We start from the raw sequence: 24032 nt of genomic DNA, 5'->3' as shown, positions 1-24032 counted from the left end.
ACTATGTATTTTAACTCAGTTGGTATTAGCAGCATTGATACAATGGTTTGAGTGTTCAGGTACGGAACAGAGGAATCCAGAGTTTCACAGAGCAACGAAGATGTGGGGTGTGCTGTGCTGGGTCTGCCTGCTTCTCCTGCTTCCACACCTTCCCAAATGGGGCAGAAAAAAGCTCCTGCAGCTTCGCAAAACGCTGCCCATGACTTTGCAGCTCGTCCTTATGGCAGACCTTATCCTAGGACGGATTGTCTGAAAGCTTCTCCTGCAGCACATCTGGATTACTCACATCCTTTCAGCAGTTTCAGGCAGTTTGCACCCACTTCTCCCATGACTTCATCAGCACCACAAACATGGTGTCTCACCTTGGCCCTAGACAGCAAGACAGGATATCTTTAACACCAAGAGCCTGTCACAGCTGCCTGGTGGTACTCTGCCATCCAGACAGCCCAGAGCCTGCAAACACTCTGGATGCTGACTGTCCAGGGAATGAGCAGCTCATTCCAGGTCACAAAACACGCCCATTTAGGACACAGCTTTGGCACACACTGAACAACATCATCTCTGTGAAAAGCCTGTGGGTGGTGTGGGCATGGTATTAAAAGAAAGTATAGGCCTACGTGCCTCTGAACTGGGGTCAGTGTCCCTGCAGAACTAAGCTTGCAATAGTCAGAGCCAAACAACTTCAATAACTACAAAACTAAACTCTTGCAGAAAGCCAGTACTCCGGTACCATCACTGCTGTTATCATGCACATCGTCCCCGAGAGGATCTCACTGCTTGGCTGTACCCAGTTGCTCAGGAAGGTATGGGGCAGGGCTGAGGTCCTGGAGCATCATGGCTGTAAACTGTGCTGACATCCTGCAGCACACATATCGCAAAGTGACGTTTGGGCAGAGGTGAACCTTCAGTGGCTGTGGTGCAGTAGCTGGGGCTAGAGAAAGGGCAGATTTTGGGAGGATTCTCTGCTGCTGGGCTAGCTGGCTCCTGTCTGTGCGCACAGCACACAGCCCTGCCTGGGTTCTCCGCAGTCTCCTGCCGCTCTGCCTCCCTGCTCCATCACTGCTCGTTAGCAAAGCCCCGCTGAGCACATAATTTCTTTCTGTTCAATCCCTTGGCTGCCTTTGGTGGGACAAGGCAGCTTTTTTCACAACATGTAACTCATTTCACAAATGCTCGTTTCTAGATACCGCAGGCTATTCAGAGACTAAATAGGCTTTCCTTTTCATTCAGAAGCAAACACCTGGGAAACTGTCTGCCTAGATTAACAGCCAGTGAAGACCAAGAGAGAGCAGAAATTGGAGTGCTAGAAAGAGAGAGATTGTTTCTCGGTCCTTTTGAAAAAGGTGCCTTTCACCATATTCCCTTCTGGAAACCTTAAAGCTCCAGCAGGTTAATATCAACTTACTAAAAGCCCATTTAAAAATTATACATGTAAAACTTTGCAATGCATTAACACATCCTGCTATTTACTGAGGCTGATGCTGAATTATACTTGATTAAAAACAGAATCCCATTCAAGGGCAAAAGCAATCCATATGGTGCTACTGCAGAGTCTGCTTAGTATTACTCTCACATCACCCCTGTAGCAAAGAAATGATTTAACAGCCTCCCAAGGAAACTGCTGCACCACCATCCACAGCTTAAAACAGAAGGCTGCTCCTTGAAGCAATGCTCTGCTGAGAAAGAGCCAGAGGACACGGATGTAGCGGGCTGGGCAAGGGGAACAACTTCCCTCCCATGCTCAGCTCATTGCAGGGGTTTTGTGTAGCAGCTGGGGCAAGGATCCCAGTTCCGATTTTCTCCGCTTCTGTTCACTATTTTGCCATTCTGTTGCTGCATCCATCAAACCTCTGCCACTTGAATATATTGCTTAAGCCCAGGTTTTACAAAGGGGGATCCAACACCCAGCACTTTCCAGTTCTTTGGAAGAGTTCAGCTTCCATTTGTGCTCCATTTTCAGCACTCTGTGGCCCACCATGCTCCTGGCAGAAGGGATAAGGTATGGGATACTGCTGGTAGGAAGCAACAGGGAAGAGGAAGGAGAGGAAGCCCTGCCAAAGGCTGCCTTCCAACACCTGCCCCCCCAGCCCATGTGAGCACGCCATATTTCACCAGTCACAGGGGACATGCAGAGCTTCTGGACACAGCTACACATGCACCAACATCCAAGGGACCACTGGGAAAGTGGGGAGCACGGTAAATGCAGCAATTACTGCCAAAAAAACCTGCAGAGTGTGTGCCATGGGATGTGTCTAACCCCAAGCACAACCACTTACGTAACTGCATCAAGTAACAACAACAAAAATCAAACTGCCTGATCTTAAGAAGCTCTAGCACATCTCTGATCTGCTCCACCAGCTAATTACTCTCCCTCTCATACAAAGTTCTCATTGATCAGTATCAGCAACACTTGCAGCTACATGAAAGGGGTTGGTTTTTTTTTTTTTTTTTTTTTCTTTTATATCATCTAAATAGAGCTCTGCAAGTGATAAAACGTAAGCCAGCCCTTCTTCTGTTGGTAGTGTCATTTATAACACCCAGCACCTTGCAGCTGTAGTTGCAGTTGAGAGCCCTCACCTTGACACGATCCATTTTGAGGGGCTCTGAACTTGCACAGGCAAGAGGCAGGAGCAGGTCTCCATTCCACACATGGGAACAGAGGCACAGATGTTTCAAGTAGCTTGCTGGGAGCCACAGGAGACCATGCAGCAGCTCCATCACAGACTGCTGGCCCACACCAATACAAGGTCTGAGGAACTCAACTCTGCCAAGAGTCAAACCAGATCAAACTCATCTACACCACCGATGCTTGAGCACCCCTACCACGTTACAGTACAGTGCAGTAGATGTTCTTCTGAATAGACAAGCCCATGTTGACTCAACTGTTGCTTAAATTTCCTTTTAAGATAATGGAAATTATACTCACATATTGATGATCAAGTAGATTAAGTCGTATCTCAGAAAAGCCAGCTTTGATCTGCACGTCAGGCACTTTGTTATCGCTCCAGGCTTAGTGTGCAGGGCTCCAGAGCATGGCAGGCATTCATACAGGTGCCCTGCAGAGAACTGCTGCTGGAAAGGTAACTTCCCAATGGCTTTAGCTGTGTTCCCTTCAACCCAAGAGCTCATACAGATGGACAAGCATTCCTCTGAGGAGGGTACCAGAACTGACACCCTTAGTTTCCCAAGACACAGCTACAGTAGGGAAATTGTGCATTTTCTATAGAGAATGCAGGAAATTTTTTTTCTTCCTTTCAGCCACACTGGCAGCAATTGTTTCAGCTTCTCATGAGCCAGATAAAATACTGAGCTTGCAGCTAAACAGCGGAAGGGACAGCTGCTGTGCTTTATCTTGACTATGCAAGTCAGCAGGGTTTTCCCCTGGGTCAAGCTTGCATGCGTGTTCTGTGCTAAGTATCTGCTCCTGGCTAGTGTCACAGCTAGACTACCTGCTTAGACAGACCTTTCGTTTGCTTATTCTTATTCCTTACTTAGGCTCCTCCTAAATGAAGCTACTTGTCTCCCAATCCTAAAACCAAACTGGGATACCTGCTTGGCATATCCCTCATGCCTTTTCATGGAGTACACTTCTCTCTCATAACCTCGCCTGTGGCTCCCACATATGTCTCCTGCCACTGGAGAAGAGTTTAAGGTATCTACTTCTTGTGTTGAACCAAACATCTGCTCATGATAAAGAAAACATGTCTGGCCAGCAGACAGCAGCCTGGCACTGGAAGAAAATCCTCTGTTATACACTTCACCTGGTACTGGTTTCCACTGTTCATCTGCCAAAGCAAACTGGCATGATACCAAATTTACCTTCACTCAGCAAACCCATTTACTGTGCAGTTATTAAACATAAGTCACTACTGAGTCAATCCAGAAGGAAATTTTACTGCCTTCAAGAAGTCAAACCTGTATTCAGATATCACCATACCCAGGATATCCAAAGTAAAACAGCAGAGTATCTGTCTTTGTTCAGCAAACCTGTAGGCTTTGTTGGGGGGAGGGATACGTCAATTCCTGCAGTAAGTATTTTCAGCCACATTTACTGTGGAAGACAACTCTGAAATACTGTTGTGCCCTCAATTAATAAGGCTTGGGGGGGCTCCAGGACTGCTAGCTTTTTTTAACAGATGGTCAAATGGGTGGAAGGACACTTGGCACAGACAAGGACTCTCCAGCCTTGAAAAGCCACCCCTGAAGTAAGATATGATTGAGGTCTATAAACCAGGGGTGGCACTCCTGGCATCAGCTGAAACCTGCAGGATCAGACTCAACCCTGAATGGGAACTGCTCCCCACAGTATGTAAGTAGGAGGTAGCAGATGAAGATTTATACAAGTTTAAAAAGGGATTGGACAAATGAATCAGTATCAGAGACTATTAGATAAGGACACAACCTTTGGCAGAGGAAATGCCTGAGCCACTGATCTTGGGGTGCTGGAAAGCATGCTGCAGGATGCATGGCTGTACGACCGCCTGGCCAGCACTGCTGGTGGGTCCTGGCTGCAAGGCACCGTGGGCTGACCCACAGCCGCCTGGCTCTGCAGGGGAGCACCATACTCACCTCCCAGCTGCCAGGATTGACTCTGCTGCAGCTGCTAACTCCTTCAGTGACTATTCACTATCCAGCACATCTACTTCTGCTGAGTATCATTGGGAAAGCAATGTTTGCCTTACTAGAAGCTTAAATAACCCCAGATAAGTACTACTAGAGGGAAGTTACAAGTAGAAAGGGAGGTAATTGCACACATCCCAAATTCACAGAGACGCTTAAGCACATGCTTTAGTTAATGACACAAATAATCCAGCAAAACTTTTCCATCTGAAGCACTTAAGTACATTCTGGAATTACCACTCCAGTGGTACTTATAACAAGCAGGCAGCCTGCCTCCTCAGTTCATGAAGATGTGTGTGGAATGCCATCAGTGCCAGGGAAGTCTCGCAAGCAGGAGCAAAAGCACTTTCCTTCATAAGGCCCACTTCACCAGGGTACGAATTTAAGTTTGCACATGCTTAAAAGACTTCTGAAGCAGTCTGCACAACAGAGCCCAGATCCAAGACAGGCATACAAAAACAGAACCGGTGAGCCAGTAATATTACCACACTTAGGCTTAAAATATTTTCCCAGCAGTTCAGGGGCCAGAGGCAGCTCTACCATGGGCAGATCTCCCCAGCTCTCAGACCTTGAACCTGCTTCTGCTTCTTCATTCACCAGTGAACGAGGCTGAGACTGCACGTATATCAAAGCGTGCTTCTCAGTATTGTACGTACTAAACTCAGAAACCCAGCCAAAAGCAGACAACAAAGCAAAGCAGCACTGTGCCATTGCCTGGATGGGGAGCTCTCTGCTCTCTCCAGGGCACCTGTCCCTGCATCCCACCATGCCTAAGCCAGGTTTCCCACCCAGTGTAGGATGTTTCTGTTCTCATCACACTGACCACTGCCTCCCTCCAAGTGCTTCTCCCCAGAGCCAGCCCTCTCACAGGAGGCCTCCACCCCAGGCAACTGTCACAAGTAACAAGTGGTCCAGTCCCCACGGATGTACAGTGGCCATGCACTGTGTACCACCACCAGTAACTTAAAAGCTCAGCTCACATCTCCCATGAGCTTGGCTCCTGCAGCCCCTTCCCACTCACCACATACCACTTGCATCAAGGGCAGTGCACTGGCCTGGATTAATGCCTTGCAGGCTCCGACAGGAATCCAGTTTGCAACTTCTAACTTAATAAAACCCAACCAGCAATGATGCATTTGCTGCTGTGATGACTGAGAGCTTCACGCAGCTGTATGGTTATTGAGTCTCCCAAATTACACAACAATTATGTATGCTTACATTAAAAATACCTTGCAATCTCTAGATTGCCTGGCAACACTTTTCCTTCAGCATGCACAAACGGTGCACTTCTCCTCTGTAGTTACATAATAATTGCCATGCATTTACCCAGCAGTTCTCTCAGAACACCATTTTAAACTTTCATTCACTAATAAAATAAGTGCTTACTCAATAGCACAAAATAAAGCATCCTATTGTTCCTGTTGTTGGGAATGTTTGAGCATCTTGTAATTTATTGCCTTCTTTCATTCCCTCTGCCCAGGGCTACTCACTCTTTACTTCTTTTTTCCTGACTATCTTCTAAACTTAAAGTTTCCTCTGAGCAGGAACTGTTATGCCAGCAGCATCCAGTACAGCAGAGCTTGGATCTCCCAGCTGAGGCATACAGGTTCTGCTATAATATGAATGTTAATGAGAATATAAAAAGCTGCAGTCTTCTCCCTTCAAACTCTACTGAAAAAGTGTCTTGTGCTTCCCATTCATATATATATTTCCACTGACTTCCTCGGGTGACCTGACTAATTTTGGCAGAACCTGGAAGCTTCTGGACTGTCACACACTTGCAAACATTGATTTCATTCCCACCCACTGGTTTTAGACAAAAAATGATGTGGTGTTGCATTTCAATGTGGACATGAACCAAGACACTGCAAGACACCTTCCTCTGCCTCGACAAGGTCTGTTATGCTCAGAGACTTGCTCTCTGCAGGTTTCTGAAGCCAAGTGAGTCTTCAACAAAAGCAAGGGGCTTGCTCTGGCTCCGAGCTTGCAGGGGCCACCCAGTGATCAGTGAAATGAAGGCAGATGTGGCTCAAAGCACTACAGCAGCATGAAACATTCTTTTTGAGTTTGACACAGCTACATGTTGGCTTTTTGAAAACACATCTGAAACAATTCCTTCTGGTTTGTGAAAGAAGCAGGTATTCATTTCCAAAGGTTGGAACAGCTAGGAAAATCTCACCTTGGACTAAACAGGGAGGGTGACACAGCTCTATCTTGCACATGTCTGACCTTTCATGCACTGCACACTAAGCTGACTGGGGAAGATGATCACTTGCTCAAGTGTCCTTATCCCTCCCTCTGCTGGCTGCTCTGCCTTCAGATTTTCTACCAAAACTGTGCATTTGCACTGCCAAAGCAAGCCAGGTTTATAAAAGGTTGCCATGCCTAAGAGACACCAAGCTGACATACATCAGTCTCACAGAACCTGGCATAGCGCAGCTACCTCTGCCACCGGGTCAGCCCAGTGATAACCTCAAGGATGATGGGGACAAGCTGCTGGGCAAAAGAGGAGCCAAGATGCTACATAAAAGAGTAATTCCTTCTGGTTTAAACTTGCTACCTAATTATTTTGTTTGCTACCCTTCAGTTCTTGTGTTTTTAGTGACAAAGATTCATTGCCCGTTCACCACTTCAATGACACTTCAGATTTTATAAGCCTCTGTCATATCACCCCTTTCCATGATAATTTTCAAATCCTAAGAGCTTTGGTCTTATCTCTGTACAGAAGATGTTCCACCTCCGTATACAAGATGTTCCAGGACTGTCCTGATCACCCTTCTCAGGCTTCTTTCAGTTTTACAGAGCTGTTTTTAGGACAGGCTGAGCAGAGGTGCACAAAATATTCAAGATATTCCTTGCCTGTATCTAAGAGCTCTTACAGATCCAAATGACTGTATAATGACATTTTCTGTTTTCTTCTCTATTTAATTCCCAATAATTCCCCAAATCTTGTTAGCTTTGTTGACTGTCACTAAGTAATTGGCTGGCATTTTCAAGAGAACTATCCAGAATGAAGCCTGGAGTGAGAACAGCTGATTTAGAGCCCATCACTATGTACGTATTTTCAGTGTTGTTTCTCCCCTTCATGCATTATCTTGCAGTCAGCAACATGAATTTTTATCTGCCATTTTATCATGCCATCACTTGCTATCATGGCATCTTCCTGCCAGTCTTCGCAGTCAGTTCTAACAATCTATCTAACTATCCTGAATAACTATATGTCATCACCAATCTCTCTTATTGTGCTCTACCCTTCTTCTGGTCATTTAGGAACAGCCCAGGCCACATTATGGATTCCTGTTTAACTGCGCTAGTGACTTTCTCCTTTGCGAAAGCAGTATTCCTACCTCACTGATTGTCTAGTTGTTAATCCACAAGAGGACATCCAACCAAAGAGACTTATGAGCTTCTTTATGAGCCACTGTTAAATGATCTAATCAAAAGCTGTTTGGCAACTGAAACACAACGTGGTAACAGGATCACCTTATCTACTTGTTTGTTGACTCTTCTGGAAAACTAATAGATCTGCAAGGCATGAATTACGTCTGTAAACGGTATGTCATCTCTCCCTCCTCATATTCATCCAACCACGGTCAATTCTTTAGTGCATCAATGTGTAGAGAAAGCAGTCAATGATGAGATCATTAAACTCTAGAGAGCTGTCTACAAGCAGGACAGCAGGATCAAACAGGCACAGAGACAAACGGAGCTCACCAGCAGTTTGCCTGACAATGTGCCAAGCTGGTTTGCAAGCAGTAACTGCAGACCAGCTGACTCATGGTTACCTCCATGCTATGTGGGTCCCTGAAGCACCCTGCACATGAACTGCTCCAGTGTAAGGAGCAGCACTGAGGACAAAGGCAGGGACCTTCTGCTGGAAAAGGGAGAGAATAGGCTCAGGCTAATGTGAGTGAGCAACAGGGGATCTGAGCTGTGCCTTCTGACTTGGTGACAATGCTGGTGTAGGAGGCTCAGGAGGAGTGGGAATGTGCAGTGTAATATGTCTAGACACAGGATGGGAGTAATGCCAGCTTACCAGCACTGCTCCACATCAAAGCACCAGGCTCTCTGACCCACCCCCTCCTTGCATGGTACAGATGTATCCTGCACCCATAAATGCCCAACTCTACCATGCTTGCTACTTTCAGAGGTCTGTCTTACAGAAAAGAAAGCAACCAGCAATTTCATGGGTTTCCTCCCACTGCTGGCACAGGTCAGAAGAGAAGCCCAGCCATGAAGCCTGCAGCACAAACTCTGCAGATCAGCAGCAAGCAAAATGCACCATCTGGCAGCCTCAAATCCCCTGCTGCAGAGGTCAAGAGGTTACAAGGACATGCCAGCTCTGCTAAGAGTCCACAAGGGGAAACACCAGCCAGCCCTCACTGCTCCTCGGGGCCCATGCTCACAAGATGCCAGCACATCACCACTCTACCTTGTGTCTTCAATTCCCGGACCCCTCTTCCACCCCTACCAGGTTCAAGCCAGCAGGAACATGTCAACGGGGCCAGAAAAATCCCTGCTGTCATTTACAGACCTATCATGGCCTTCAGGGTAGGTGCTCAGCAAAGAATCTGGTTCAGCCACACTGGGAGAAGACTTACTACAAAAAACGTAGTGATAATCAAATGGGCTACAAACAGGAAACCTGCCACTGGAGTCTCCAGGCAGAGCCTGGGAACACACTTGAGTCACCACCTCCCTGCGAGGGCACAGCAGTGCTGGGCTCTGGTCACAACACAGCCCTGAGTGACAATAAGTCAGAAACTGATGCTGTGGAGGGAGCGGACAAGGGCAGACACCCTCACAAGCGCTGCTCACCAGTTCTCCACGTTGCCAGCACTTTCCCTGCTAAGCTGGAGACAGCAATTTGTTCTAACTGAAGTCAACTGACTCAGTCTGTATCACTGCAAACACCCATTTTCTGGCTCTGTTATTGCCTTAAAAGATGCTCTCCAAAAAGAGAGAGAACTACAAGAAAAAAGGAAGCCACGATCTTCATAACGTCCTTCCTAAGAAATGCCTGCTGCCAGCATCTGTGATACCACCCGGGTAAATCTCAGCTGAGTGAGGCCATCAACTGCAAACCCTGTCACATGCAATTAGAGGGGACCTCACTTGCCCAACTGACAGCCCACCAGAGCAGAGAGGCTTCTCCCCAGCTAAGCAGGAGGCCAACACACATACCCTGCAAAGCTGCTGACAGTACTGGTGGTACTCACAGTACTCGATGCCCAAGACAATGTCTCTGAAGTAGAGCCGAGCCTGCTCCTCGCTGAAGGGATGGTCACTTGGTACCTCCATGACAGGCCTGTTAGGAAGAAGGAGAGTAACTAAGTACTTTGCAGAATAGCAGTAAACCTCCTTGCTGGAGGAGTTTCAGATTCTCCATCACTAAGTCCCCAGCACTGAGGGCCAGGCTCCCAAGAGGTTCTGGGTGCTGTGACACAGGATGGAGGCATAGCCATCCTTTCTGGACATGGTGATGCCTAGGTTAGCGAGCCTGGCTAGTGGTGATGGGTGGCTTTGCATAGTCCCTGAGCCAGCATGAGCCACAGACCCCTCACCAACACCAGGATTAACTGCTGATGTCTGCACAACATAGGGCAAACACTTAATTTTCCAAGAGCCCTAATGGGAAAAGCATAGTGAAAGAACAAAACTGGATCTGGCCTTTGATTTCTTGCTAAAGCTGCTCATGGCTGTAAGCACCAGCATCACCAGCAGGTACCAGGCAGCAGCGAGGATACAGTGCCCTTTGCTGTGCACTGGATGTCATGCCTGCTGGGGCTCAGTCCTGAAGCAATATCAGCATGTTGCTAGTCTAAACCAAGGCAGAATCTAGACATGAACCACTGGCTCAAAGGTTAAGTGTGAATATTTCCAATGCATTGCGCTAAACTGCTTTGAAAACATATTTTGCTGTTCAGTGTTCAGCCATCACCAGAACTCATCCATTCAGCCTTAAAACAGCCCAGGTTACCTGGTCAGCTTCCCCTCTCCTTTCCTTTGTATGCTGCCACTGCTGAGAGATGCACAGTATCCTCTAAAAGCCCCTCTCCTGCCTGTGCCTGCTGAAAGCTGAGGGCAAAGAGGCTGTAGTCAGCATCTTCTGTTGCCCGGCAGATAAATGGCAGGAGCTAAGGACTTCACTGCACTGGGGGTTAATCCTGCTTGTGCTCGGCAGCTTGACCTTGCATTTGGACATACGCCCGCTGACTCAGGCTGGATTTAAGTGAGTGCTCCCAAGACTGTCCTTGCAAGCCAAACCCTGGCTGAGAATAGCCCATGGCCAAAACCAGGCTCGGCAGCTCTTCCCCTCAGCACCCAGTAGCAAACCCTTCCTGCAGCATTTCTCTCTTCTCCCTTGCTGCTGTTTGGTTGATGACCTTCATCTGCCATTTGCATTTTTCTGCCACTGCTTTCCTTCCCTCTTCATGCACATTTTTCTGCTGCTGAAACCAGGGAGAAATAATGTGAGCAGCAGGACTAGCAGAGCCACTAATGGAGCCTAATTGCCTTCTGCTAGAGGCAGACAGGCTGCACTCAGCCAAGCTGCACGTTCTCTGGCCACAGCTGATTACAGGAGCTTTTTTTCCCCTCCCCCTCTCCCTGTTCACAGGGCCAGAGAGAAAAATAAGCCCTCAGGGAATCTTTCCCATCCTGGGCACACCTCTCCCAACCTCACTGTGACTCCGCAGAATCAGTGCAGGTGTAGCAAAAAGCAGTGAGGAGACTCCTAGTACCTTATCACTTCTGCTACAGAAAAATGTGCCAACAAAACAGCCTGCCACAAGATGTTAGTGCTAGGGGCGAAGTAAGGCAGCAGGTGGCAAGTGCATGTTGATGCAACCACACACCCCTTGTGCCAGAGGAAGCCACAATGTGGCTGTTACCCCAGCAGAGTATTCCTATTAAAACCTTTTCTTCCAGGCACCTGATAGGGAATTGGAATCAAACTTGTTTTCCGGATCAAAGCCTGATACCAGGGCATGTCCTCCTAGTCCATTACTATTCACCGCATCATTCCAGGCTGTAACAGTGCAAAGGCAACTACAGCTGGATTTTACCTCCTCTGTGTTTGCCTGCAGACAGTGGTTTGCCCCACTGTACATATCAAACCTCCATTTCACCTAGGAAGCTAATTATGAACATCAAAAATTTGAACACAAGGGATCCCAGGCGGGCTACTTACCCTTTCCTTAGGAGGTCAAACACTGCAAGAAAAGGAAATCAAACCATGAATGAATCAGAAGAGGGGACTGGGAGTATTTGTTTTTTAGCACCTACAAAACCACATCCATTCCCATACCTGCAAAATCAATTTACCTCCACTCGCTTCTCTTCCCTCACCCATGACAAGGGCACCAGAAGACGCAAAATGAAAACATTCATCTCTTCATCAAAGACAAATATCCCCACCTCCCGCCAGCTCCATGCAGGGAGACAGCGGGTGCTAATTTATCAACCACATTTCTGCTGCTCCCCATGTCAGCCCTTGCTGATTTGAGCCCCTTCTTATTCAGTACCTTCTGGGACGCTGCTTGGTGCGATATTTCTGCTAAATTGTTGATACCAAATGAGATGCTGTAAGAACATGTTGCTCCATTTCTGCTGCGTCAATCAGCAGCACAGTTACATGCCCATCAGAGGTAAACACTCCCTGGCAGGAGGAATTGGAGAGGATTTGTTGGTGTGAGCCGAGGTTTGTAGAGCACATGAGTTTTTGTGTCTGACTGGGGGTTAGTGGCAATGTGTTTTTCTGATCTTGCCTCTGACCTGTTCTGCAAACAGGAGAAGGATCTGCCTTTATCTAGTAAGAGAGCTTTTTCCTCCTGAATTACTAAGGGATTTCTTGCACCTCCCAAGAAATCTGAGCAGATTGCCCTCCCCAAAGCACCAGGCAGCCCGGCTTACAGCTGCGATGCTAGGCCAGCTGAAGGTACAAGCACAGCAAGCCAGCCTGCATTGGCTCATCTTGCTCTCCAGGCTGAAGAAGCTGCAGCTCGTGGCAGCATTTCATTATTCAACCATCTTGTGCCGTTGCAGGTTGCTCAATTTTTTATCTGCACCCTCCCTCCCCTTCTCTCTTCCCAATGAGCACGCAGCAGAGTGCTCATAGCAGGATTTAATGCCAGCAGTAATTAGCAAAGACCAGACTCCACTTTCTCTAGTTTTGCTTTGTAGTGGGGGGCATTTTTGGAAGGAGAAAGGTGTGGTTATCATTGGCTGGGTCAGCAGCAGGAGGGAGGAAACCCATTTGCAGAAGGCTCAATTCTGAGCAGTGCTGAGCACCCACGGCCTCCCCTTGCTTCTGAGGGAACCACAGAGGCAGGAGCTTGATTTGCCTGCATGGCTCTGCCTGAACCACCCATGCTATCCCAGGCAGGGCAAAGGGGAGCAAAGAGGTGATGGGGCATGGACAACACAGACACAGCCACTGCTCGCTGCCCAGGGACCAGTGCAACCTCCCCAGGACCCCCATTGGGACCAAGAGATTTCCCACTTGCCTTACTGCTATTGCTGACATTTCTGGGACTGTTATTTTGCTCCACAGGGAGAGCTTAGTTTTGTGGGGTGGGTTTTTTTTGGGGGGAGGGGGAGGAGGAAGTGTTGGTTGGGTTTTTTTTTTCCTCTAACTTTCTCATGAATTTATTTACATTCAACAAAAAAAAAAAAAAAAGCTTCCTACCTCATCTCTCCCATTCTCTCCATCCCCAGGCCTTTAAACAACAGCTTTAGCTGCCCGCCCCACCACACGTGCATCTGCCTGGGATGCTGCTTTGGGATGCTGCCAGAGCGCCACGGGGGCTTCAGCCGAAAGGGAAAAGTGGCCTTTCAAAGGCAAATAGCTTCATTTGCTAGGCAGAGGCCCCTTTCACAGGCAGCTGCAAAAGCGTCCCATAATTATTTCATGAGAAGCTGCCTTTGAGCCTGTCTCACAAGGAAAGATTACGGGGAAGCAGAGATGGAATGGGGTCAGTGCCTCCCAGGCCTGTCCCTCCAGGTTTTGCTTAAACGGGGGTTAGACTGTGGCTGGCACTTCCAAGGTTTGGGGGAAAGGAAGACAAAGTGGGTGGAAATTCCTTGCCCTCTGCATAAACACACGGTCAGCTATGGCCTCACCATCTGAGCACCCCACGGTAGGGTCTCGGCTCAGAGGCCAAAGGCAGGAGTGTGGCTGTCTTAGGAGGTCCCGAGGCTCAGCAGGGTGGTCAGTATCTCTGCAGGGGTCACAGGGAACACTTTGAGACAAGACAGCTTTCCAGAGTCACTACCACTACCCACAGCCTACAGGAGAAGTCTAGAGAGACCAACCTCATACCAGGAAGATGAGAAATCATCCTGCACCCTTCCCTTCTCTCCTGGCTCTAGGACTGGAGCCGACATATACATAGGGGAGGGCAGAGCCACTGTCATGTCTTTTTAGTGCCCTCATGGCAAAGAGATGTGCTATACTAAGACACAAGGTTGCCTTACCCTACTGCAAGGGGCCCTTCCATCCCACTGCCTTTACAGGCATTTAATTTTTCAGAAAAATGTAAGTCTGCTGAAGTTGGTACAAGTTTCCTCCTGGTATTGACTCCAAGCCCTGGTACATGTTACTTGCATCACTAGGTCTAAGTCCCGATGGTTCTGTTAGCATATAATAATTCACGTACCCATGTACAAGTTGTCCTCTGCAGGATCATCAAGGACCTGTAATTGATAGCGGAGAGATAAGGGTAAAGGAGAAAAAACAAAAAGAGAAAAACAGCAGAAAAAAAGATTTTTTAATCAAGTAACATTTTACTGCTCCCTGACCACTGTGCTGAGCTGCAAAGCGTTGAGAACAACTTAGGCTAATATTTAGAGATTCCTGCACAAAGAGGGGCTTTGAAGATGACAGATTTTCCCCTCTCCAGAAAAATCTGGACTTCTGCCTGTATTTGGAGAAACAATCTACCAATAAAGGCACTGCTTGTCCTAATCTGACCTCAGCCAATATTGAAAATGGCACCAAAGCCTTGCACTTGTGCACCTTCCCAGGCTTGTCTACACACAAGTTCCACTTGTCCAAGCTTGCTGCTATTCCTACTAGCACAACCATCTGCCTTCTCTTGGGCACCAGCCCAAAGCCCAGGATAACTATGTCAGTTTGTCATACATAATTGGTATGATCTTGCTTGGAATCACCAGCCTAAATTTCTGAACAAGTCTTTTAAACCAATTTTGGCTGAAGTAGGAGCAGTTGAAGAAAGATCCTCGTGTTGCAATACAAACCAGACTTGTTTCAGTGTAGCTTAGGGTGGAGAAGCAGCTCACCTCTATCAGCTTAACAATGTTGACATGATCCAGTTTCTTTAAGATGGCTATTTCCTGATAGATTCTGTCCAGTGGTGCCATGGGTTTTGGCTGCTCTCCGGAGGATGCTTTTGACCCTCGGGGAGGAGGCCGACCTGCAATTGTAACAACATGGTGAAGAACTACTCAATTTTCAGCAGTACCTGGCACACAGGAGTGAGCAGCCACTGGCCCCTCTGCAGATACTTCCAGCTATTCTGGAAGATCTCATCACCTTGTTGTCAACCCAAAGCATTACAGTCTCCATCCAGAATAGAGATCTTCAAGCCCCGTTCAGACCAGCTCCTACTGGCTTCCCAGCTCAGCCTGTTTGCCAGGTCCCATGGCTCAGTCACTGGAGCCAGGTGCTATCTGAGGGGGTAGTAGAGCCCCGAGGAAGAGGGGATCTACCCCACCTAACTTCCAGTACTTAATTAGGCTTCATAGATAGTGAACACGGAAGAGTCAGCACTTCAAAAAGACTCAGAAAATCAAAGCCAGGAAGTTAATTACCAGATATGTTGAATTTCTCTCTGGTTGTGCCTGCCCTTTCAATACCCACTGCATTTTAATCAGCCCCCCCAACTAATGGGGCAGCTTTCAAATGAGGCCAAGTTCTGCAGTCCTTGCAGACAATGTTCCTACACAGAGAGTTGCCTGGCTGAGGACAACAGGCAGACCTCTAAATGCAAGATACTCACGTGGAAATCCATACTGCTTCAAGAGCTTCTTTTTGGAGAGGACTTTCATAGCCTGAAAGAAGAAAAAGCAGTGTTAAAACTGGACAAGAGCCAAAGTGGTCTGTGACCTGGGATTATGCTGGGCAACAGGGACTGGCTCAGGTCTGTCCTCAACTTAGAGAAGTCTTCTGATTAGTGGTGGCCATGAGACAAGCAAACACACTGACATAAGCTTTCCTAAGGGCACTGCTAACCACTTGTTTCATTCATCTTTCTCCCTGTGAAAAAATAAATGGGTTTTAGTTATTTTAAACTGGACAAAGAAAAAGAAGCCCCACTTATGCATTTGGGGCAGGAGCCTGAAAGAAGAGGTGGGTTCCTCTAGCTGACCTTTAAGTACCTGTTGTTTTGGATGATGCTATGGCCATGCCACAAGTCAGAGCCACTTCAAGGCTGCTCGACCTTATGTTTTGCTTTGCCAGAGGATCTAGGAAGGAAAAGAGCTGGAGTATCACAGCCGTACTGCTAACACCCTTTCAACCTCCAACACAGACCTGGACTAGGGTGAGGACACAGCCTTTCCACCAGCTCTGCACTGCCTGGGGACACCTTTTGTATTCCCAAAGACTAGTTTTGCCCCATAAACAAGGCAAGGCCTTTGACACGGTCCCCCACAACATCCTTCTCTCTAAATTGGAGAGCTATGGATTTGATGGGTGGACTGTTCGGTGGATAAGGAACTGGCTGGATGGTCGCGTCCAGAGGGTAGTGGTCAATGGCTCGATGTCCGGATGGAGACCGGTGACGAGTGGTGTCCCTCAGGGGTCCGTACTGGGACCGGTGCTCTTTAACATCTTCATCAATGACTTAGACAGCGAGATCGAGTGCACCCTCAGCAAGTTTGCGGATGACACCAAGCTGAGTGGTGAGGTTGACACACCAGAAGGAAGGGATGTCATCCAAAGAGACCTGGACAGGCTGGAGAGGTGGGCCTGTGTGAACCTCATGAGGTTCAACAAGGCCAAGTGCAAGGTCCTGCACCTGGGTTGGGGTAACCCCCATGGCCAGCAGGTCGAGGGAGGTGATTCTGCCCCTCTACTCAGCTCTGGTGAGACCTCACCTGGAGTACTGCGTCCAGCTCTGGAGCCCTCAGCACAAGAAGGACATGGAACTGTTGGAACGGGTCCAGAGGAGGGCTACAAAAATGATCCGAGGGCTGGAGCACCTCTCCTATGAGGACAGGCTGAGAGAGTTGGGCTTGTTCAGTCTGGAGAAAAGAAGGCTGTGGGGAGACCTGATTGCGGCCTTCCAGTACCTAAAGGGGGCCTATAGGAAAGATGGGGAACGTCTTTTTCGTAGGGCCAGCTGTGTTAGGACAAGGGGAAATGGTTTTAAACTAGAACAGGGTAGGTTCAGGCTAGAGGTAAGGAAGAAATTTTTTACAATGAGGGTGGTAAAACACTGGAACAGGTTGCCCAGAGAGGTAGTGGAGGCCCCATCCCTGGAAACATTCAAGGCCAGGTTGGATGGGGCTCTGAGCAATCTGATCTAGTTAGCAGTGTCCCTGCTCACTGCAGGGGGGTTGGACTAGATGACCACTAGTGGTCCCTTCCAACCCTAAACATTCTATGATTCTATGATTCTATGAAACCTCTTCCATGCTGCTAGAACAATACAGAGCACCTGCAGCATGATCCAGCACCATGCCCAAGACCACAAACAAGATACTTTGTGGGCATCTGTCCCTGCATGATCAGAAACAGCAAAGCCGGCTCTGTGCAGGAGCACAGCAAAGACACAGAGAGGGAAGCGGGTTTTTGCCAACAGCTTCCCTCCCTTCTTGTACCCGATTGTATGCTGGCACCGTTGAGAACCCAGGCAGCTGAGGCATGAGAGGAGGTCAGGGTAACTTTTTCTGCCATCCAGTTGGCATTAGCATAGTGGCAAAAGGCAATCTGAATGTAATGAACAGTCCCTGCGCCTCCATCTGCTCTGTGCATTAATAACCTTTTTGAGGGCCACTCAGACAGCCCCGTGTGGCCCAGCAGATAAATATTTCATGAGAAACCAGCTCATGGTACAATTTGCTTAGGAAAACAGTCTATGCTCCCAGGAGCTGGGTTGGTCACTCACTCATTCCCCTAGAATAGGTAGTTACCTCTACTAATTAAGCATCCAAACCTGTAATTCATACTGGAGTGACCCCTGCGAAATATAATTAACCAAGGACTCCCACAGCACGTGGTCAAATGCCAAGGAATTTTGCATCAATACCACAGAGGCAGGCTCTCTGCATGCTACCTATTTTTTTACACGTACACCAGGAACAGGTCACCCAAACCATTTCGGCAAGCTCCTTCCCAAGCTGTTTCTCCTGGCAGTGATGCCACTGCATGCCCCAGGATCCCCACCTCCCGTCAGTGCTCCCGCTGCAGCCAAGTTCACAGCTTGATGAAAGGATTGTAATTTTTGGTACTGATCCAGTGAAATCCTCTGGATTTGCACCTGTGTAATTGAGAAGAGACACTGTGTAGTTCTCAATCCTGCCTGACAGCTCACGAGCCAACTGTTGGAAAAAACGGAGTTGAGAGACAGACTCAGAAGTGCTTATCTTTTACTTAGCACAGTGCTGTGTCCAATACAGACAGCCAAATGATTCATGGTCTGCTGAAAGAGGATCCAAGACGTGCGCAACCACCTCCAAGCATGGCCAGGACCAAGCCTGGAGGACATCCTACACTCTCCACTTTTATCTCTCCATAATGAAAATTCATGGGAAAAAAATCAAAAGGAATTGGTACACCTATTTCTCCTTCAACCACCACCAGCCTGGGAGGAAAAGGTTCCCCTTGCTCCAATCCCACCTTGTGCCCTCCCTGCCTTCTGGCAATGAATTTTAGAAAAAGAAGAAACAGAAGATGCAATTTGCTGCTGAAAGCTCCCAAGTTGCATAAATTGCTTGGGGAATACAGCCTGAGGAACTGAGCCATCACCACCAGCCGTGCCTGCATCAGCCTAGGCCTTCCTGGGGCTCTGGGGAGAGGCTGGAGGGAGCAGGAAGGTACAGAGAGGAGCAATAGCAGAGGCAAGAATTGCTCTCGGGGATAGAAACACAGGGAACAAGAGCTACTGCTGTCACCTAAACTCCTTCAAGAACGCTACGAGGGGCAATGAGGAGATAAGTGGGGGCTACTGTATCATAAGCCACCTCTGCTGCTGTGGATGAAGTACCAGGACATGCTTATACCAACCTCAAAGCACCAGTAGCTGCCACTATACAAGTAGGGCTGGATCAGAAAAGAGGACCTGTCCCACTGCGCTTTCAAACGCAAACGGGGGACGAAGAGCAAACTTCATCATGCAATGGGCCAGAGCCACTTAATTATCACAAGAGCAGAGATGAGAGCATGTGGCAGTGAAGCCTCACTTTAATTACAGTGCAAGCTGGCAGGACAAGGCTTCCTTCACTGAATTGTAGCTGTGCATAATGGGAGCAACACAGGGATGCTTCAGCAAACCTCTCCTGAGCTCACATGCATGAAAGAGCCAAAGACATTTGTACTTGCAGGCAGAGCTAATTACCCAGATAATGCCTTTCTGATAAAGAACCAGCTCAGAGCCAAGCCGAGGGATTTTCCCTTTGCACTGGCAAGCATTGCTTCAGCTTCCTCAGGAAAAGAGGGAGCCTAGAGGAGATTTCCTCCACACATGCCCTTGCACCCACCTTCCTTCCGACATGTAGACACGGGTCTTGACATTTTCCTTTCAGAGGCAGCGGGAACTGTGTGCTTTTCTTTGATGTACGTTTATTATCTAAGTTTAATTCTCTCCTCTTAGCAACCTTGCATCTGGAAACTGCCCAAGGGAAAGGAGATCCCAGGTTTAAAGAGAGGAGGGATGCCTGGGACACAACAGCTTTCACAACCAGAAGAGCCCGCATCCTGCTGCTGGTAATGACAACAGCGAAATGACCATTAGTCTCGGGAAGGGAGGGTGATAAAATGAATTGAGCCAAAGGAATTTATCACCTGTCCTTCATGATGCTCTCACAGCACTTAGGATGCCGTTTAGTTTGCTAACAGAGAGACTTGCACTGCAAGGGCAGAAGACCAGCGCACAGTCCCTACCTGCGGCTCCCAGGGCAGGGCGAGGTTGTTCAAACGAAGCTACTAACCACCTAACTCCTCTGCACCCTGCGGGAATGCTGAGCAGACCAGAGAGCAATTCCAGCTCTTTTTCACCTGCCCTGTGTGACAATGACATCCCTCAGATAAAGCAGCTAAGAGGGAAGCTCTGCCAGGAGACAGGAGTGCTACACATTGAAAGAAAATCCTAAACCAGACAGGCTTAGCTGCCATGTCCCTAAAATCCTGCTCCTGCAATTTGTCACCTTTTGTCCCAGACACCATTTGTCACGTCAGCAGCAGAATTACATCGGCAGGCTGTGCCCCACCCCTGCTGTGACACCACAGCTGGATGCCTTCTCAGAACGGCTGCGCTCGCCTGCCTCCAGCCATCTCCTGGAGGCTCCTGCTCTTACCCCGGGCGACCCAGCTCCTCACAACCCCACTGCTGAAGGGCACAGGGTGTTAAAGCAAACTAGAGATCACTTCCCTGGTCCTCACTACACTGGAGAGTGGCTGGCAGTGGTTCAGTAGCTGTTATGCAAACAAGAGGATAAGAAACATGGGAGCTGTGCCTTCCCTTCCCGCCTGGATGGCAACCAAAGTGGATTCTCCAGGGGCTAGAAAGTTCAAAGCTTGCTGCTGGCCACCTTCTCCGCAGCAGCAGCACTTTTTTCAGCAGTCTCTTTTCATACACTTAGAAGGAATTTCTGCCCATCATTGAGAGTTGGTAAAAAACAGCCTTCCATGCAAAGGTTGTTAGGTACAGAGGCAGAGAGCACAATCACACAAACCTTGTTTCTTAGGAAACCAGATTAAAAAAGAAGGGGAAAAAAAGAGAAACCTACTCACAACTTACAATGCTATTGCTTTTGTCCAGAAGTAGCATAACAAATGTCCGTCATAACCACTTTCCTTTGCAAGCCGATTTAGAGATTGAAAATAGGAAGGAGACATGACCCGAGGCATCACAGGATCAAATTCCATCAGCACAATGACTCCAAACTAGATCTCTGCCTAGACACATTTGCCTTTGCTTTTTATTTGCTTTTCACAGAGCTTAGCTTTTCTTTTTTTTTTTTCCCCCCTAGTCACTGTCACAGCATCTCCTGCAAACTGAGACACTGGGACCTTTCCAGGTGTAAAGGGTTCCTTGGCAGAGCCCTGCAAACACTGCTGTAACAGCTACACATGCCCCAGCAGCAGCAGGAACCAAGGACAGGGCAGAGACCTCTACTCTGGCAGCCAGCTTCACATCCCAATGGGGTCTCCTCCTTGGAGGGAGCACTGGGTCACCTACTTGGTGCTGAAAGTTCAATTTCCTTGGTCTAATACACTCCCTGCATCTACTGATGTAAACCAGCACGCTTTCACAGCCCTCCACAGCACTGCAGTTGTTCACAGCAATGAAGGATAAAGCTCTTTGAAGCACTCTCTCATCTTTAATGGAAGGTAAAAAAACCCACAAAGTAAATACAACCCATCTACATTTTTCCAAAATGTGGTGATCAGCTTTTTTTTTTTTTCTCTTGAGTTTTTGCTAATTCTAGGCCAGATCCAAAACTCTTTAAAGCAATAGAAATCTTTCCTTTTGCTTTGGCAGGAGCTAGATTCAGTTCCTGGTACCTATAAGTTCTGCCTTTTCAAAGCGAGCTAGCAAAGGACCCCATACCTAAGCAAGAATTAGGAGTCACACTCTGACTTATACTCCAAAATAAAAATTTTCTGCTTTCTTTAAAGTTTTGCTCCTTCCTATTGCAGCACACTAGCTTAAAGAAAATAAAGCAGGCAGCGACACCCTGGCCTCATGCTAAAACACCGCACACATTAATCTGTTATTAGGGGCTGCTCACTGAAGGCCAACCAAGGGCTGATTTCCTCCAATTATCGCTGTTACCACTTTTCACCACTGAGACACAAACAACCCTCCAGAGCTAAATCTGGGGAAAAATAAACAAGCAGAAAAGGCCCTCCCCAACTATCAGAATCGCAATTGCTTCTTCTAACTGCTGGTAACAGGCAATTGCATTAGGTATCCATCTCCAGAGGGTCAAGGTGCACTGCTGCAATGCGGCCTCAGACCGGAACGGACAGGAACGATAAAACAGAGCATCATGGAAGTTACCTCAGCACTGGGAGAGCACTTGTGTTAGATGCACCAGGAGGTGTGGGGAGCTAAGCAACCATTAGCCAGTTACGCAGTTGGTTACTATTTCTCTGAAGCTTTAAAAAGTCTGCCAGCTCCTGGGCTGTTTTAACATCTTGGAAAAGTGGAGGTGTCTCTATCATGGCTTGCCTTCCTGGAAAACACATGGGCACCTGGAAGGATTCAGGATGACAGCCTGTCTGTGTGTGACTGCAGCTGGGGAAGGGGAAAGGCTCCCACTGCCCCAGCCAAAAGTGCAGTAAGCACGTGAAACGCAGGCCTTAGCATCAGAGCCTCTTGGCAGCAGTGCAGCCATCTGCCCTTTCCGCTGACATTCACTGCAATAAAACACAGGCAGACACTGCTGATGCTCTTGCTCTGGTCCCATCTCTCCACCTGCAGCCCCAGGGTCCTTGTTGAGATCCGATTCAGACCCTGCCTCAACCCCCACAACAAGAGGATCAGGGTGAACCAAAGAGCGTGTCCCTGCAACACTGGTGGTAAGGGGGTCTGCACACCCCGTCCCTCTTCAGGTTGCAAGGATGAAACAGAAGTGCCCAGGTGTGGGAGCCACTCTCGCGCTGCAGTAGCTTTAAAGTGTTTGCTTAGATTAGAAAAAGAAATGGAGATTAAGTGGGGATTAGCTAACACACACCAGGCTAACCCAGACACAGGCTTTCACTTTTAGCTTTGATTTGACCAGCTAAATCTACATCCATAGCATTCTTCTACATTCAAAACATGGACAAGAATGCAGTAGGCAATGCTAACCTAAAGCCAGCTCTCTCCTGCCAAGCTGTGACAACTGCCCTGTTTGCCCTGGGCAGTCTGCGGCACAGCATCAGGATTCCCAGCACAGAAGGGAAGTCCCAAACCAAAGATTACAATTTTTGAAGAAAAGTACTTTCAGCTGGAAATAAATGTGATGTGCTGTGTTCCCCACTCTGCGCTGCTGGTCCTGGCACTGCCTACGCTGGCAGGACAGACAGAGCAGGGAAGGCACATCACACTCTGCAGAACAAAACCCTTCTGCTGCAGGGCAAGGGAGGGAGGACTCTGAGGGCAGCGGAGAAAAGGAGCCATCAGAAACAGCAACCGCTCCGGTGCAGCGGATGAGTCAGCTTGGAAAGAATAAGGGATGGAAAGAATTGTGGTTCCTTTGCTTGGCCAGTTCTAGGGCACCTTGTCCAGATTTTTGTCTCATCTCTTCCATCCTTCATTTCAAGACATTTCTGCTGCAATTTCATGCCCACTGGAAGCACAGAAGGGCTAACAAATACTGATAGGCATGCAACTCCCACCCAGTACCTCCAACCTGGTATGTCACCGGTAAATCCAATTGTCAGGGAGGAAAAGCTAGCTGGGGTGTAGCAGGGAACGAGCACGCTTTACACCTCCAAAGCATATTGTTATTCCCCTTTGTGACAAGGCCAACAGCTCTGTCCACGGGGACAGGGAGCAGCACATGAGTAAGTCCGGGTGCTGCAATGGGTCCATTTTCAACCATGTGAGGCCACAGCATCACAGCAGGAAAAGCAGGACCCCTCTCACCAAACACAGTACAGAGCAGCAGCTGAAGTGCAGGGCCACACTGGCAGAGCTGCATCAAGGGCGGCTGGGTTTGGGCTCAACAGCACTGCAAGCATCCAGCTCTGCTCAGCGCATACGCACCCTGGGATCCACCAGAAACTCTGCTGAAGGCTGTTTCTACAAGCTTCAGGCACAGCCACACACAGCAAGACAGTTTTCCTTTTGGCAGCTGCCCAACTCCTTCTCTCAGCCTGAGCAAAACTTGCCACAGGGCAAGCCCAGGGACAGGAGCGCATCTCCACAAGCATTTCACAGGAATCCCATCTGGGATGGTTCGGATTCACCTGCCTCTGAAAGGGGAAAGACAGACAAGGAGTCTTCAGCAGAAGCAGCCTTTTAGAATCTGAAACCCTCCAACTCGGGCTTCAGCTCAACAAAGGATTTAAAAGCCCAGACTTGTCTTCTGCCCTGCACCTTACACCTCATCATCTGACAGCAAGGTCCCATTTGGTGTGCAGGGAGGCATCCCACAAGGCGGTGAGATGCTGGGGAGCCAGGCACTGCCCAGCCAGGCCATGCTGCTCAGCATCTTTCTGATCAATGCCCCCATTT

General features: G+C 48.3%; 1 protein-coding gene across 2 annotated transcripts in view; it reads right to left on the bottom strand.

Annotated features, from left to right (window-relative positions):
• Positions 1 to 24032, bottom strand: part of CAMKK1 (calcium/calmodulin dependent protein kinase kinase 1) — a 62169-nt gene that overhangs the window by 25137 nt on the left and 13000 nt on the right. For both annotated transcript variants that reach the window (XM_035900612.1, XM_009645109.2), the window contains exons 4-8: positions 15642 to 15693; positions 14923 to 15056; positions 14280 to 14316; positions 11813 to 11834; positions 9840 to 9928 (exon numbers count right to left, since the gene is read on the bottom strand). In XM_035900612.1, the coding sequence (XP_035756505.1) occupies positions 9840 to 9928; positions 11813 to 11834; positions 14280 to 14316; positions 14923 to 15056; positions 15642 to 15693 (334 nt within the window). The remainder of the gene's footprint in view (positions 1 to 9839; positions 9929 to 11812; positions 11835 to 14279; positions 14317 to 14922; positions 15057 to 15641; positions 15694 to 24032) is intronic.

Source organism: Egretta garzetta, unplaced genomic scaffold, assembly GCF_000687185.1.
Source record: "Egretta garzetta isolate BGI_Z169 unplaced genomic scaffold, ASM68718v1 scaffold108, whole genome shotgun sequence".
Lineage (NCBI taxonomy): Eukaryota > Metazoa > Chordata > Aves > Pelecaniformes > Ardeidae > Egretta > Egretta garzetta.
The sequence above is the reverse complement of the archived record's forward strand: the minus strand, read 5'-3'. Positions and strand labels throughout refer to the sequence as shown.